This window comes from Sphaerodactylus townsendi, linkage group LG16 (genome assembly GCF_021028975.2).
Source record: "Sphaerodactylus townsendi isolate TG3544 linkage group LG16, MPM_Stown_v2.3, whole genome shotgun sequence".
Classification (NCBI taxonomy): Eukaryota; Metazoa; Chordata; class Lepidosauria; order Squamata; family Sphaerodactylidae; genus Sphaerodactylus; species Sphaerodactylus townsendi.
The window spans coordinates 20,044,935-20,058,879 of record NC_059440.1 but is presented as its reverse complement, the minus strand read 5'-3'; the positions used below and the strand labels follow the sequence as shown (position 1 = coordinate 20,058,879).

The 13,945-nt window shown below is 44.2% G+C and overlaps 1 protein-coding gene across 1 annotated transcript in view; it reads left to right on the top strand.

Moving 5' to 3' along the window:
- LOC125445459 (calmodulin-binding transcription activator 1-like) overlaps window positions 1-13,945 on the top strand; it is a 507,643-nt gene that overhangs the window by 311,794 nt on the left and 181,904 nt on the right. The window contains exon 4 of the mRNA XM_048518495.1: window positions 8,387-8,522. Coding sequence (XP_048374452.1) covers window positions 8,387-8,522 — 136 coding nt within the window. The remainder of the gene's footprint in view (window positions 1-8,386; window positions 8,523-13,945) is intronic.

Here is a 13,945-nt window from a genome sequence, read left to right as displayed (position 1 = left end):
GCCCAACCCCCTGCTACATGCAGGATCAGCCTAAAGCATCCCTGATGAGTGTTCGTCCAATCACTCCTTGAAACATGCGTAAGTGAACATTTACATAATATATCTCAGCCTCATCATGTTTGTACAACAGAACCTCCTTTAGAGACATGGAATGATAATGCATATCAGCTTATTGAAAATCCAGGGAACAGCACATGAGCTATCTGGCCTCCAGCAAAACAAGAACTTCATATTTAACAGCTGGGCATGTAGTGGCACAGTCCCTGTCCTCTGGATGTAGACTTTCCATCCTTGAAGGGTTTAGAGGAGCCATCAGAACAAGACCTAGGATGGTCTGGGTCTTTACCAGGCTACAGTGTTAACAGCACTGGGAAAAGACAGTAGGGTACTCATGGTAGCTGATAAGATTCTTTTCAACCTGTTCCTATAGCAGTGGTGGCGAACCTATGGCACTCCAGGTGTTCATGGACTACAGTTCCCATCAGCCCCTGCAATTGGCCATGCTGGCAGAGGCTGATGGGAATTGTAGTCCATGAACATCTGGAGTGCCATAGGTTTGCCGCCACGGTCCTAGAGCTTTCATGAGGGTGAATAACGGTTCGCCATATTCCCTATCAGAACAGCATAGAATATAAGGACTAGCTGCAAATGGTACATTTTCTGACTCTTCTCTTTTTGCAGTTCTGTGGTATTTAAAAAAACAACACCTGCTTGCTTGTCTCTTCCAGTGTCTTATTAGGGACCTGGGGGAAGGACGCGCAGTGGAGAAAGGGCTACATAAATAGGAAAGCATTCCCGTCCAAGAATCCTGACAATAATTGCATAGCCGCTTTGCATGGTTTAGCAGCCCAGTTAAAATAAGACTTCTGTGCAAATGCGGAGTCCCCCGGGTGAGTGCTTTTGCTTCAGCTGTGTCCCGTTCTAATCAAGCCGAAGTCTATAGTGTGGATGGGTGGCAGAGTGAGAAAGAGGAGTGTTTTAATCAGGGACCTCCAGATTCTATGGTCTCTGGCTTAGAGGGCAGGCAAGAGATGAAGTATTTGAGAGGGAGTGTTTGAGAGGGAGAGGGAGGCCAGCTGTGTACCCGGGCGGCAGGAATAAAAGCTCTTGTTTTGATTGAGATGCCAGTTCACCTGTGTCTCTTTGCATAGCTCAACACTGGATCCTGACTGGGGCGGAGTGTGTGTGGAATGTGCATAAGCCTGGTATGAATAAATTTCCCCACTCAGCAGAATAATATTTCTTTATCTTTCCCCAGTATATTAAAAGCTAATGGCCCACATGGCACTGGTGTTCCTCAGAGGGGCCTGAGGGTAATAATTCCAGATAATTTTTGCTTCAGATAACGCACCGTGGGCTCCCACCATTTGCATAGAGTCCGTCGTCCTCACAGTACTTGCACTCTGCCCCTGAAGGGACCCAATTAAATTGCTTGATTCCCCTCCTTCCCTTTTGGGTCTTGAGTTGATAAATGTCTTCTGGCATGATATTGTAAAAGAAAAGCTGGGCTCTTCCTTGGCTTGTCTTCAAGGTGATTAATGAACTGTTCCAGAAAAGGGGGGGGGTGTTCTTCAGACTCTCCCCCTAACCTTTTTATTAACTGTACGTTAAGGAGAAAGAGCATTTAATATTCAATGATAAACAATTTAATAATTCAATAGCAACAATGAGTCGATAATATATACCGTTTCTTCCTGGCAGCAACAGAGAAGGCTAAAGTGTGAGGGACTTCTGAAACAAAAGACAGCTGTGAAGGGGAGAAGTGAGGGGATTTGGGGAAGATTATGAAACTGTGACTGGTGAGAAGACCACAGGAATGAATGGATGTTTCTGTTCTGTGGGTTGTCTCTTTCCTGCATTTGACTCCACCTGCTTTATGGTTGAACTTGCAGAATTTCCAAAATTACTTTAGTGGTTGGTGTTTGCATGGTTTGCTGCTGTCACAAACACATAGAGGTTAATTAAATCACAGTCCCAAAGGAATCAATGTGATTCTGTATTTGCATGCTATTTAATTCTCACACAGGTTTTTTCAACCCATGCGTTTGTGTGCATCAGGAACCTGTGAATGAACAAAGAAGAATTGAACACCACAGCATACAACAGATATGTCATAGTCTAAGCAGAGTCTTGAAATTTTAAAAAGTAAGGACGGAAGATGAGTAATGCAATGGGAATTCTCAGATAGTATTTCAATCCATGTGTTTATGCATAAGAACTAAAATCTGTGGCAAACTGCACATGTGCTGTAGTCTAAACAATATCCAGAAATAAGCGAGGATCGGCAATTGCTAATCTAAGAATATTGTTCTGTGAACAGTTACCAGATCATTTGGGATCCCAAAATCTGAGAGGTTTCATTGTGGAGGACTTCCTAGTCATGTTTGGAACATTACATTAGGATGCATCAAGTGAAATTGTTGGCCATTGGACCCAAGACAGACAAAAGAAAGCATTTCCTTACAACATTCACAGTAAAACTCTGTGCCACAAATTGTGGTGATGTCTTACCTGGGTGACTTTTTTTTAAAAAAAAAAAGAACCTCAGAGGTAGATCTGCAGAAGAGGCTAGGTCTACTAGCAATGGCTCGCAGTCCTGATTTATATATTTGAAAGAATTTTTATGCAGCCTCTCCAGGGGACGTGCCCAAGGCAGCGTAGAAAACAAAACATGATAAAAACATAAAATGTTAAAAATGCTTTATTAAAACCCAGCATAAAATAGCCAGCCAGGGCATAAAAGCATCAACAGTTCAACATGTGTATCAGTTTCCAGACTAAAAAATCCTATTAAAATGATTAGTGAGTGCGGCCTGTCTGTTGTAAGGCAGTCTACTTCTGCTTGCTCCAAACTGAGCACACAGGAGAAATAGAGGTCATCACCTTGCTGCTGGTGAGCTTGTCAAAGCATCCGGGTGGCCACCGTGGGAAACAGGAGGATGCTGGTCTAGATCAATCAATCCATCATTTATTACAATCATTGACCAGCAGAATAAAACATGCAGCTGGACTAGATCAATTCAGCAAGGCTCTTTTAGTGATCTTGCTTAAGTTGGGCTAAGCAGAGCTGCTTCGAAAATCAGCCAGCGCAGAGGCCTTCCCCTATTTCCCCAAAATCTGACTGATATAAATTTAATGAGTAAAATCCCCAAAGGTAAGTTTACAGCCTAAACCTTTAGGTGAGATTGGGTTTTGCTTCCCCCATCTTTCCTCGTCATGTAGCAGCGGAGCCTTCAGAGATTTTCTATCCGATCTCGATCTGCTCAGCCTTGCCTCGGTCATCAATTTATTACTCCTGGCCGTGTTTGTGTTCTAGAGAGATAAGCACAGGAGACTATTTTCTCAACCTCTTTTCTCTCTCCCCCCACCCCACCCCCTCCATGCACACAACACAGAGAGAGAAATCTCTGGGAAGAATTTATATCCGGTTAAATTTGACCCTCATTTGTTACAACAATATCTAAGAACTGGCCAATGTCTTTGGGGCATTCAGCTAACTTGAAGGAATGTTATTGCAATTGGAGGTTGTCTCAGGATCTATAATCAGCTCTTTAAATCCCCAGACAAGAAGGTCATTTGATCAAAGCTGGTCAAGTATGTACAGCTGGGAAACAACACCTCTCCCCCCCCCCCCCCCCCATAAGCCTTGAACTGGCATCCATGGAGTACAGATGACGAGGTAGCACCCATTCCTGGGCCAGAAACCATCCAGAGATGAAAAAGACAGACTTTGTTTGCAGAAGGGATGTGTGCAGTTCTCAAGGGCAGGGGAGGGAGAGATAAAGAAAGTGTTCTCTCAAAAAGAGGGAGAGTTATTTCTTGGAGCAGCCCTAAACCTGTGTTTTGGACACTTAAAAATGTAGGTTGCTGATTACTGTGTGGCTCCCCTGCTTGGAGGATTGGCTGGTTATGGTTCTAGTGTTGCAAATATCATATAAGTGGTCTGCTGTTATCCAATTCTTAGGCAAAGACATTGAGAACCACCTGAGATTTTTTTCAGTGGAGATTGAATTGGGGGCTCCCCGGGCCTTGTCATTGAGGTATGGGCCCATCCTGTGGGCTGGTCTGATCCGTTCTCTAATATCCAGGCATGGTCATCTCTCACTTTAGTGGCCATCTAAATTTGAGGTTCCTTTCTCTCCTCCCTCTTTCTGACTTCTTCAGTTTAAATCCTGAGCACGTTTACTTGAACTAAGGTGCCGAAATGCAGAAATCTGTGAACTATCTCCTCTGTATCCTGTTTGACCAAGGATGCAAGGTCACGATGCTGATACTGTTGGGGGGCTGGGGCTACAATGTTAATTTGGCTTAGGTGTTAGGGATTTCTGATCTTGGCTGGGATTTATATGGGAGCCATTGCCTTAAATAAGCTTAGATTAGGCCTTTTTCTTTGTGAGGAAGAAGAGGTGCTGATTGTGGAACAACAGAGGCATCGTATTGTCGAAGGCTTTCATGGCTGGAATCACTGGGGTGCTGTGTGGTTTCCGGGCTGTATGGCCGTGTTCTAGCAGCATTCTCTCCTGACGTTTCGCCTGCATCTGTGGCTGGCATACTCCCAACAGGTATATATACTCCACTTGCTTTCCTATTATCAGATCCTCTGAAGATGCCAGCCACAGATGCAGGCGAAACGTCAGGAGAGAATGCTGCTAAAACACGGCCATACAGCCCGGAAACCACACAGCACCCCACAGAGGTGTCACTTTAATCCTGACTTGTGTTTAATTTATTTTAAAATTATTATTAATCATAATATTGTTCCAGCAGAATCTCTACAGAGTGGTGTTAGCAGAAGGAACACACTGCAACGCCAAGGTGACAGTGTATGTTTCAGCAGAGAGGTGTGTATTCAAAGGAAGGAAAAGATAGCCTGAGAAATACAATTGCCCATACTAATGATTCATTCTATTACTGGTTCAAACAAAAACTCAGTGAGAGGAGGCTGGGGGAGGAGAGGCATCATGTAGAGACAGGGAAAGAAGTGCCAGGCACAGGTGAGAATGGGCAGGGTTCTTCAAGATGGCAACTGACTTCCATCCTCACTGGTCAAGCAGGTTTGGAAATCCTACTCTGAGATCCATGAAGTCTGTTTAAGAGGACCAGAGAGTGAGAGGAGTATGCCTCCTGCAGGCAGGCTTCTGTCATATCACATGAGCTGTCAAAAGAAGAGGAAGAGTTTGGGTGTATACCCCACCTTTCTTTCCTGTCAGGAGACTCAGGATGGCTTGCAAGCTCCTTTACCTTCCTCTCCCCACAACAGACACCTGGTGAGGTAGGTGGGGCTGAGAGGGTTCTGAAGAACTGTGACTAGCCCAAGGTCACCCAGCAGGAATGTAGGAGTGTGGAAACACATCTGGTTCACCAGATAAGCCTCTGCCACTCAGGTGGAGGAGTGGGGAATCAAACCCGGTTCTCCAGATTAGAATCCACCTGCTCTTACCCACTACGCCACACTGGCTCTCAACTGCCTTTAGACAAGAGTTTCTTTTTTAAATAGCCACACTCCTATGTGGGCCTGTAGAAAAAAGTGAGAAGAATAGGGCCAGTTGAGGGGGGGGGGGATGACCAGCTCCCCCCTTCCTTTGTGTCAATTTTGTTTCCCTTCTACAACTTCCAGAGATTTTATATGATCAAATGCCGCCAACTCCAGCTTTTTCTCCAGAAGTTGTTTATTGCCGCAACTGCTGCTAATGTTGTTGTATTTCTTCCTGTTCTTGGTGTTCCAAAGCCAAATTACTGTGACTAATGTACTCCTATAAATTTTTGCAACCATCTCCATGGCTGCTGTCTGCAAATGATGCATGGTCTCTTCTTAGTGAATTCTGGTTTACTGGATTTTTTTCCTCTCTCTTTCAAATGTTGTACAGGAGTGGCATTTCCATTATATCAGTTTACCATATGGTAAGGCAATTGGAGATGGGGTGCATGTGCGTGCAGCTATGTACTAAATGCACAGTGACAGCTGTTCATTGGGCAAGCTGAGGCAGTGACTTAGCGGCCACCATCTGAAGGTGGCCAAAAGCATGCTTCTGAGAGTCAGGCTTGACGTCAGGATCTTTTGGAGATGCTGATAGCAGAGCAGAGTGCAAAGAAATAAGTCTGCGGTGCCGCTTCAGCCCTGACCTGTGAATTTTATTTATTTGTTCAAGCATTTTTAGGCCTCTTTTCTTCCTGAAGGGACCCAGAGCAGCTTACAAAAAGAATGACGTTTCCAAAGTACAAAAGCTAATATACAAACAAAACGCAAACACATCTGGGCTGGGTGCACCAACCTATCATCACAGATTCCATGTGGTGAGTCACAGGTGAAGACCCAAAGGGCCAAGAGCCTTTTGGCTCCTGCCCCTTGGCTCACACCTCTGGTCCCAATTGGATTAAATGCCTGCAGAAAGAGGGGGTGGAAAGTCATTCTAGATGGACCTCAGCTGCTGCTACCTTGCTGCAGAAGAATCTTCCTCTTTTTCCTTCTCTGCAAATCCTGGTTGCAGGGCACAACTGGATGCCCCTTTCTGTTTGATCTTCTTGCCAACATGTTTGTTCTGCTGTTGTGGCGAAGCAGCATCCTAACTGCCCAGAGAATGTGGTTTAAAAACTTAGGCAGAGAATCCTTTATAAAGCACTGAGAGCTCTTATGGGGCAGAAAATAAACTGTTTTTTTCCCTTCCGGTTCTCCCCTCCCACACACACCCCTTCACTCTCACCTTTGGAGGAGTCTGTGTATGCCTCACCTGGAATAAAATGGTAGTTTTCTGGATTGCGTCACTTTAGATTGCAGGTGCATGTAAGTGGCTATTGTTATTTTGGAAACTTGCCTCCTTGTTTCGAGTGCCTGTATCCCCTACTCTCTAAGTCATAAAAATGGCACATGTGTAGCAAGGTAGCATATCGGAGAGCAAGGTTTAGTGTTTCCCTGCTGTTGATTTATTACATACAGGTGACTTTTAATGTAGCGGAACATTCCAAAAAATGACACTCCATCACACACACACATGGGCACACACAGCCTTTCTGCCAACTAGCTTTTAGGACCTGTTCTGATTTTGCACACTTGGCAGGATGGGTAGAGCAGAGCAGCTTCTTCTGTACCGCTTGGTTCCCATCAGAGGCCTGGGCCACATGGATTTCCTCCCAGGCTAACAAGTGACATGGGGGCTCCTCCTAGGGATTTGAGTGGCTCTGGAAGGAGTTGCATAGCAGTCATTCTTATGCTACAGAGGTAAGAACAGGAGAGGTCTGAGGTGATAAATAGTCTGTTCCTACCCATGTCTTTATTTTGGAAGGGGAAAAAATCTGCTCCTCTCTGAATAGCATTTATATGGTAATTATGTTCAGTGTGTAAAGTACTTTGAGTAACTTTTAAAACAACTCTGTAAAGTAGGGCAGTGTGGCTGATTATTAGGGGGTGAGGTAGAGCGCAGTGGCTTATCTAAGGCCACCTAGAAAGTTCCTGACTGTGATGAAGTTTGAACTGAGTTTCTCCAGGGCCCTTTCCGCATGGGCCAATAAACACGGGTTAAGGGTGGGATAAAACCCAGGTTGGAGGGGAACTTCACATGGATCCCTCTCCTAATGTGAGTCTGCTCCACGTTTTCCCTCGCAACCAGGGCTTTGCAAGAATCGTGATTTGTGCGATTCTTTTAACGCGCCTCACAACCGCGGCCAAGCAAACAACCAGGCAGGAGGTGCGTTATGTGGATGGAGGTTTTTTTGTTTAGCTCCCAGCACCCATCTGTGGAGCCATGCAGGCCCTCTGGGGACAGCAAGGCTCTGGGGGTTCAAATGTGCCTGCCTGTGTAGCTGCGTGTCAGTGGGAGGTACGGGGAGGAGACATGCCTCCATGTGAAGGCGCATTAGCTCTGGGCAGCCTGCACAGAGGCTTGCAAATGGCCCAGACCTGCACCAGGCTCATGTACCCCAGCTGCACCCCGCTTTGTTTTGGCCATGTGGAAAGGACTCAGCACTTATTTTATGAGCTTAATCCCAGCCATTGATACTCACTCCTCATTTGGAGTAGCATCACCCCAACTGATGTTTCTTAGCTATGGTGCAATTAATTCATTAGGTACAATATTTACAACTAGAGTTTTTTTCTCAAGCTATGAAACATAATTAATCGAGTATGGATAAATTGCAGAAAGTGGCAAATCCATCCTTACCAAATCAGGAGTATTGCCTTTCTGCCGAGATGCTAATCTGGTTGCTGTCAAAGTTCAGATATGCCCAATTGCTTACAGGTGAACGGATGGGTCAAAAGCATTGCCTTTTTGGTGCCAGCTGCTATGGAAGTTTTGAAATGGCCACATGTGCAGATCTTCAGCCAACGATGTGTCAACTGGTCCCTGACTTTATGCTCCATATAATTGGGTTCCCTCTTTTCTTTCTTCAGGCCTCAGAATGGCTCCATGATCCTATACAACAGGAAGAAGGTGAAATACAGGAAAGATGGATATTGCTGGAAAAAACGGAAAGACGGGAAGACCACCCGAGAGGACCACATGAAGCTGAAGGTGCAAGGAGTGGAGGTGAGCCCATGAATTCATGACGTGACTGTTCAGGAGTGGCAATTGCCAAGTCCTCCTGAGCTTTCCATGTTCCAAGTAGGATTCCTACCAGCTGTGTCTTCACCGCTATTTTTTTTTAAAAAAATGCTACGTCTAAGGAGGTCTTTGCTGAAGGATCACCCTTTGGTTGCTTTTGTTTTTCATCTTCTATTTTGGTTTCTTTTCTGTGAGAAGTGAGATGTTGTGTTGGTACGGGTCATCAATGAGGTGGCGATGCTGTGAGGACTTTGTTGCTACTTGAGGGGCTGTATTTTTGAAATGCTCTTCCCCATTGTGCAGTGGCGAGTTGCAGAGGTCAAGCAACTTAGAAGTCAAGTGTTCCCTTACAAAGCTTTGGCAAGTTCTCTCACTTGACAGTAAGGTTGAAAGTTGCTAGCAGAGCCACTCAGAAATTTGATACTTGGACAGAATGGCTCCCCCCCCCCCTGCCCCCCATACCATACACTCCTAACATTCAATTTGGCAGTTTTGTATTGCCAAGAAGATGTGATCCTAAAAATGGAATCAGGGAGTTGTTTGCAAATCCATACAGCTTTGAGTCTTTTTTGCCTTTAATTTCAAAAATAAACAATTGAGGCATGTGAAGTTAGAGCTAGAGCAAAGGTATTTGTTAAAAACTGAATTTGTTCACATTTTGGGGTCTGGTACTATTGACAGAATGCATGATTAGTTTTGCTGTATGTTATTTGCAGGTTACTTCACAAAGGGATGAAAAGTCTTTGTTTTGATCCTCCAGTAAGTTTTAGTTTCTGCTAAGTTGAGCCAGTTTGGGCATTTTTTTAAAAAAAGGTTTTTAATTTTAAGAAGTTAGAAAAGCCTCACAATTCTTAAAAAAAACTCTAATAAGAGTCAGTTGGGTTTTTTTTTGTTCAGAGATGCAATGGCTAGTGGTGTTCGTCATCCCCAGTCCAAAAACAGAAATTGCTTTGTAGAATAATAAGGATTTGTAATGACCATTAGCCATTAGAGACCTATTTTCCCACTCCACGGTTAATAATTAAAATGTGACCAGAGATATCTATGAGTACATTGTGTTTGCAATAAGACTCTTGATTCCTGAGCATTCCTCCCCCACCATACCACCCACCGCCTGTGCAGTGAATGGTTGAAAATTTGCCAAGCTCAGAGGTGCCCAGGCAGTGCCCAGGTCAGATTCAATAAACAGGTACTCATGGTAGGTGGGATTGAGGTACTCATGGTAGGTGGGATGAATCAAAAGAGTGCCTGTATATTGTTGCTGTTTTGTGTTTTGGCCTTAGCTGGTTGACGTTCCGTCTTCATAATGGATGGATTTGCTTTGCCTGCTCTGTGTTTGACACTTAAGATGTTTACATTCTTATGTTGGCTTTACTATCAAAGTTCTTCTGCTGGTTTCAACTATATGGGTGTCCGTGTGGGGCATTGGTGTTATGGATCCTTCCTCAGTTCCAAACCTGGCCCTTAGTTAGTTGCTGACTAGGGGGTTTAGAAGGAACAGTCTTAAGCAGATCTATTTAGATCCCATTCTATTCAGTGGGGTTTACTCCCAGGAAAATGGTTTTAGGATTGCAGCCATAAGTCATCTGAGATTCCTTTGGGAAAGGAAGGGTGGGAGATAAATGTTTTAATAAACAAATAAATGATAACATCCTATTGTCTGGTTTTGGAACACAGTCGTTTACAGCAGACAGTGGGAGAAAGATGAAGATGTCTAATGAAAATCAGCAGCCAAATAAAAGATGCTTTATGCACAGTGGAGACCTTTATTATTGATGGGGTCTTTTTGATTCAGTCTTATTTGATAGTCCAGGAGGAACTAAAATGAATTGTGGAGTGCGGGAATTCTTAAGCAGAATCTTCTTGCAGCATCTCAAATTATATGCTACTTATTCATTTTTTTTTCCTGCTGTTGCCAATTATACATAGTGTTGACTATAAGGGTTTCAGAAACAAAGGATTTTAGAAACAAAACAAATTGCAAATTATCTTGATTTTGCTAAGGATATTCAACATTGCTTATAACTTTATTTCCAACATTTTTTTTTCATCATCAGAGCACATATTCCCAAATTCAGAAGTAAAGCTTCCCACCCCCGCCTCAATATATGTAGAATTTTGTTTCTACTCCCTGCTAAGAGAAAGGCTTTTAGGCTGGGCCATCTTTGTTTTTTGAGCTGCTTCTCTCACCTTGCTGTACGCAGCACCTTCTGTGTATTGTTGAGCTGACTTGTCTCTGCTTTCTAAGTACCCTTTAAAGCAGTGGTGGTGAACCTATGGCATGGGTGCCAGAGGTGGCACTCAGAACCCTCTCTGTGGGCACACGCAAATAGAGTCCCCCCCCCCACACACACACACATCTAGGCTGGCCTGAGTTGCTGGGCTTGATTATTAGGATTAAACCTAAGACCTAGTTTTGGGGAAGCAGTGTAGGTAACCCTATTAAGCGCTGTCAAACCCCACTGATTTTCTTGTGAAGAACTAAAGTGCAGTCCTTTACCTGGAAGTAAGCTCGGTTGCTGGCAATGGGGCTTGCTTCTGAGTAAACCCTCCTAGAGTCATGATTCACCCATTGGAAGAGTTGCACGGTTGCTTCAAAGCAAAGCCACCAACTACCACCAAGCTTACTCCTGAGTAACGCACGCCTTGGAGCCAACCGTTTTTTCTGAACTAAAACCTCAGTATTCGGGTTACATTGCCGTGTTGGCCCTTTGCGATAAACAAGTGGATTTGGGGTTGCAATTTGGGCACTCGGTCTCGAAAAGGTTCACCGTCACTGCTGTAAAGTATCCTGTATCCTTTTTTGATCCAGATAGCACTGCTATACTCCTTGTATGACATTCGGCCTTGGATGTTCAATTAGCTCAACTGACGTGTGCCTAGATAGCCTCTAAGGCACCTGTGTACTTTTTGTAACCAAGCTGGGCCTGGACACGGCTACCTGCCTGGTCACATCTGACAAGCAAGCACCCTGGCTAGGTGAGAAATCAGGGAAGTTCTCGTAGACGTCAGGCTTTTCCTCCCTCCACTGGCTTCCTTGTCCTCTGTGTACCACAAATAACTGGTGTTAAGTAGGTAGGTTAGCAGAATTTTGGGAACACAAGCACATTTTTGTAGACTTGTTTTACCAAATTGTGTTACTGATTAATGCACCCGTCGCTCTGGGTCTCCTGCTCCCTTATTGGATTGATCGAATTCCATTCTTTGTGAAAAATGGTTCATTTGTTGTCGATCATGAATGTCCATGTTTTTATGCTTTTGGACTTCAAACTTCACATTCGATGTTAGGAGTAGTTGTCCCGAGCAGCAACTTTACAAATATTATTGTAAGACACTTTTTTTTTGGGGGGGGGGGGGGAGGGATGGTGGCAGTTCAGCAATATGAGCAGTTTTGTGATGAAGTCATTTATGCATATAATGTGCAACAGCTGTTTAGATCTGTTGACATTTTTGTGTTGGACACGTGTCATGCAACTAAACCAGTGGTGGCGAACCTTTGGCACTCCAGATGTTATGGACTACAATTCCCATCAGCCCCTACAATTGGCCATGCTGGCAGGGGCTGATGGGAATTGTAGTCCATAACATCTGGAGTGCCAAAGGTTTGCCACCACGGAACTAAACCAACTGTGCATGCAGCACGCCATGATTATTCTGGTTCTGTGGTTGAGCATGCATGAGGAATATGACGTGCAATTATTTTCACTGTTATATGTGGCAGTCGTTAACGCTCCAGAAAGGAAATTCCTAAGCGCTATAAATAAATGTATATTAAAGTACAGGCAGTGCTCAAGTGAAGCACAACAATGCTTTAGGTTCATTTTGCAGAATTCATGAATCTGCCTTTGTCAGATACGTGCACCAGGTCTGTGATGCCAACTTATGGGAAGATGGAAACGTTCATGAAGATGGAAGGCTATTTTCCACGCATTGTTAGCTCTGAAATACCCAATTTTGGAGTTCTTGTCTGTTGGAAAAATTTGGCTAGGAAAAAGTTTCTCCAGTTTTCAAGGAGGGTGACTCAACAGTAGCCCCTGACCTGGATGGTGCAACCTGGCCCAAGCTCCTCAGATCTCAGAAGCTGAACAGGGTGGCCTTGGTTAGCACTTAGATGGGAGACCAACAAGGAAATCCTGGGTTGCTGCACAGAGGCAGGTAATGGCAAAGCCACTCTATTCAATTCTTGCCTTGAAAACCTTCAGGATCGCCAACATCAACTGTGATTTGATGATACTTTCTATTTCCAGCCCAACAGAATTGACTTTTTGTTTATTTAAGTATTTAAACAATTTTACTCCGCTTATCTCCCCAGTCTAGACCTCTTACAAACCACCTGTATTTAATTGCAACAAAGAACAATTCAAACAAAGGGAAAAAAATCCCAAAGTGCACAGTCAAATCCAGAGCAGACTGCGAATCCTGTGGAAAAGCTGGTAAAATGGGCATAGGCTGTGAATCACAGACCAGCTCCAGCCCAAGGTCTCATAGTGCTTGCCACACCCAGATATATACTTGCAGACCCACACCCAGTATATACTTGCAGACAGGCAGGAGACAGAAGCCGAGCTAGATGTTAGAGCCAGCGTGGTGTAGTGGTTAAGAGCAGGTGGATTCTAATCTGGAGAACCATGTTTGATTCCCTACTCCTCCACCCGAATGGCAAAGGCTTATCTGGTGAACCAGATGTGTTTCTTCACTCCTACATTCCTGCTTGGTGACCTTGGGCTAGTCACAGTTCTTCGGACTTCTCTCAGCCCCACCTACCTCACAAGGTGTCTGTTGTGGGGACAGGAAGGGGAAAAAGCTTGTAAGCCACCTTGAGTCTCCTTACAGGAGAGAGTCCAAACTCCTCCTCCTCCTCCTTCTTTTTCTTTTTCTTTTTCTTGTTCTTGTTCTTGTTCTTGTTCTTCTTCTTGTTCTTGTTCTTGTTCTTCTTCTTTTTCTTTTTCATTTTCTTCTTCTTCTTCTTCTTCTTCTTCTTCTTCTTCTTCTTCTTCTTCTTCTTCTTCTTCTTCTTCTTCTTTTTCTTTTTCTTCTTCTTCTTCTTCTTCATCATCATCATCATCATAGCTGGCAGAGCTGTTTCCCAAAACTCCCTCCCTGCCCTCAATTTTAACTCATTAGCGTCCCTTAGAAGAAAAGAATGCATTTCGAAAGCATTAGAGGGAAAGGCGTGATCATTAGTGGCAGTCCTCTAAGCTAGTCTTCCTGCCTGCCACCTCTCTGCCTATTGCCTTCAAAGTTAACATGATCCACAGTCTGTTTTTTAACAAAAGGTTCTGGTCATCGCCAGTAATGAGACTGTGCTTGGCCTTACTGTATTTATATTTCTTGGTGGATGCTACTTGAGATTCCCCGATCCATAGTCCTCCTTGAACTTCTAATTAGTTAGTATCCCTGGTGGTCTG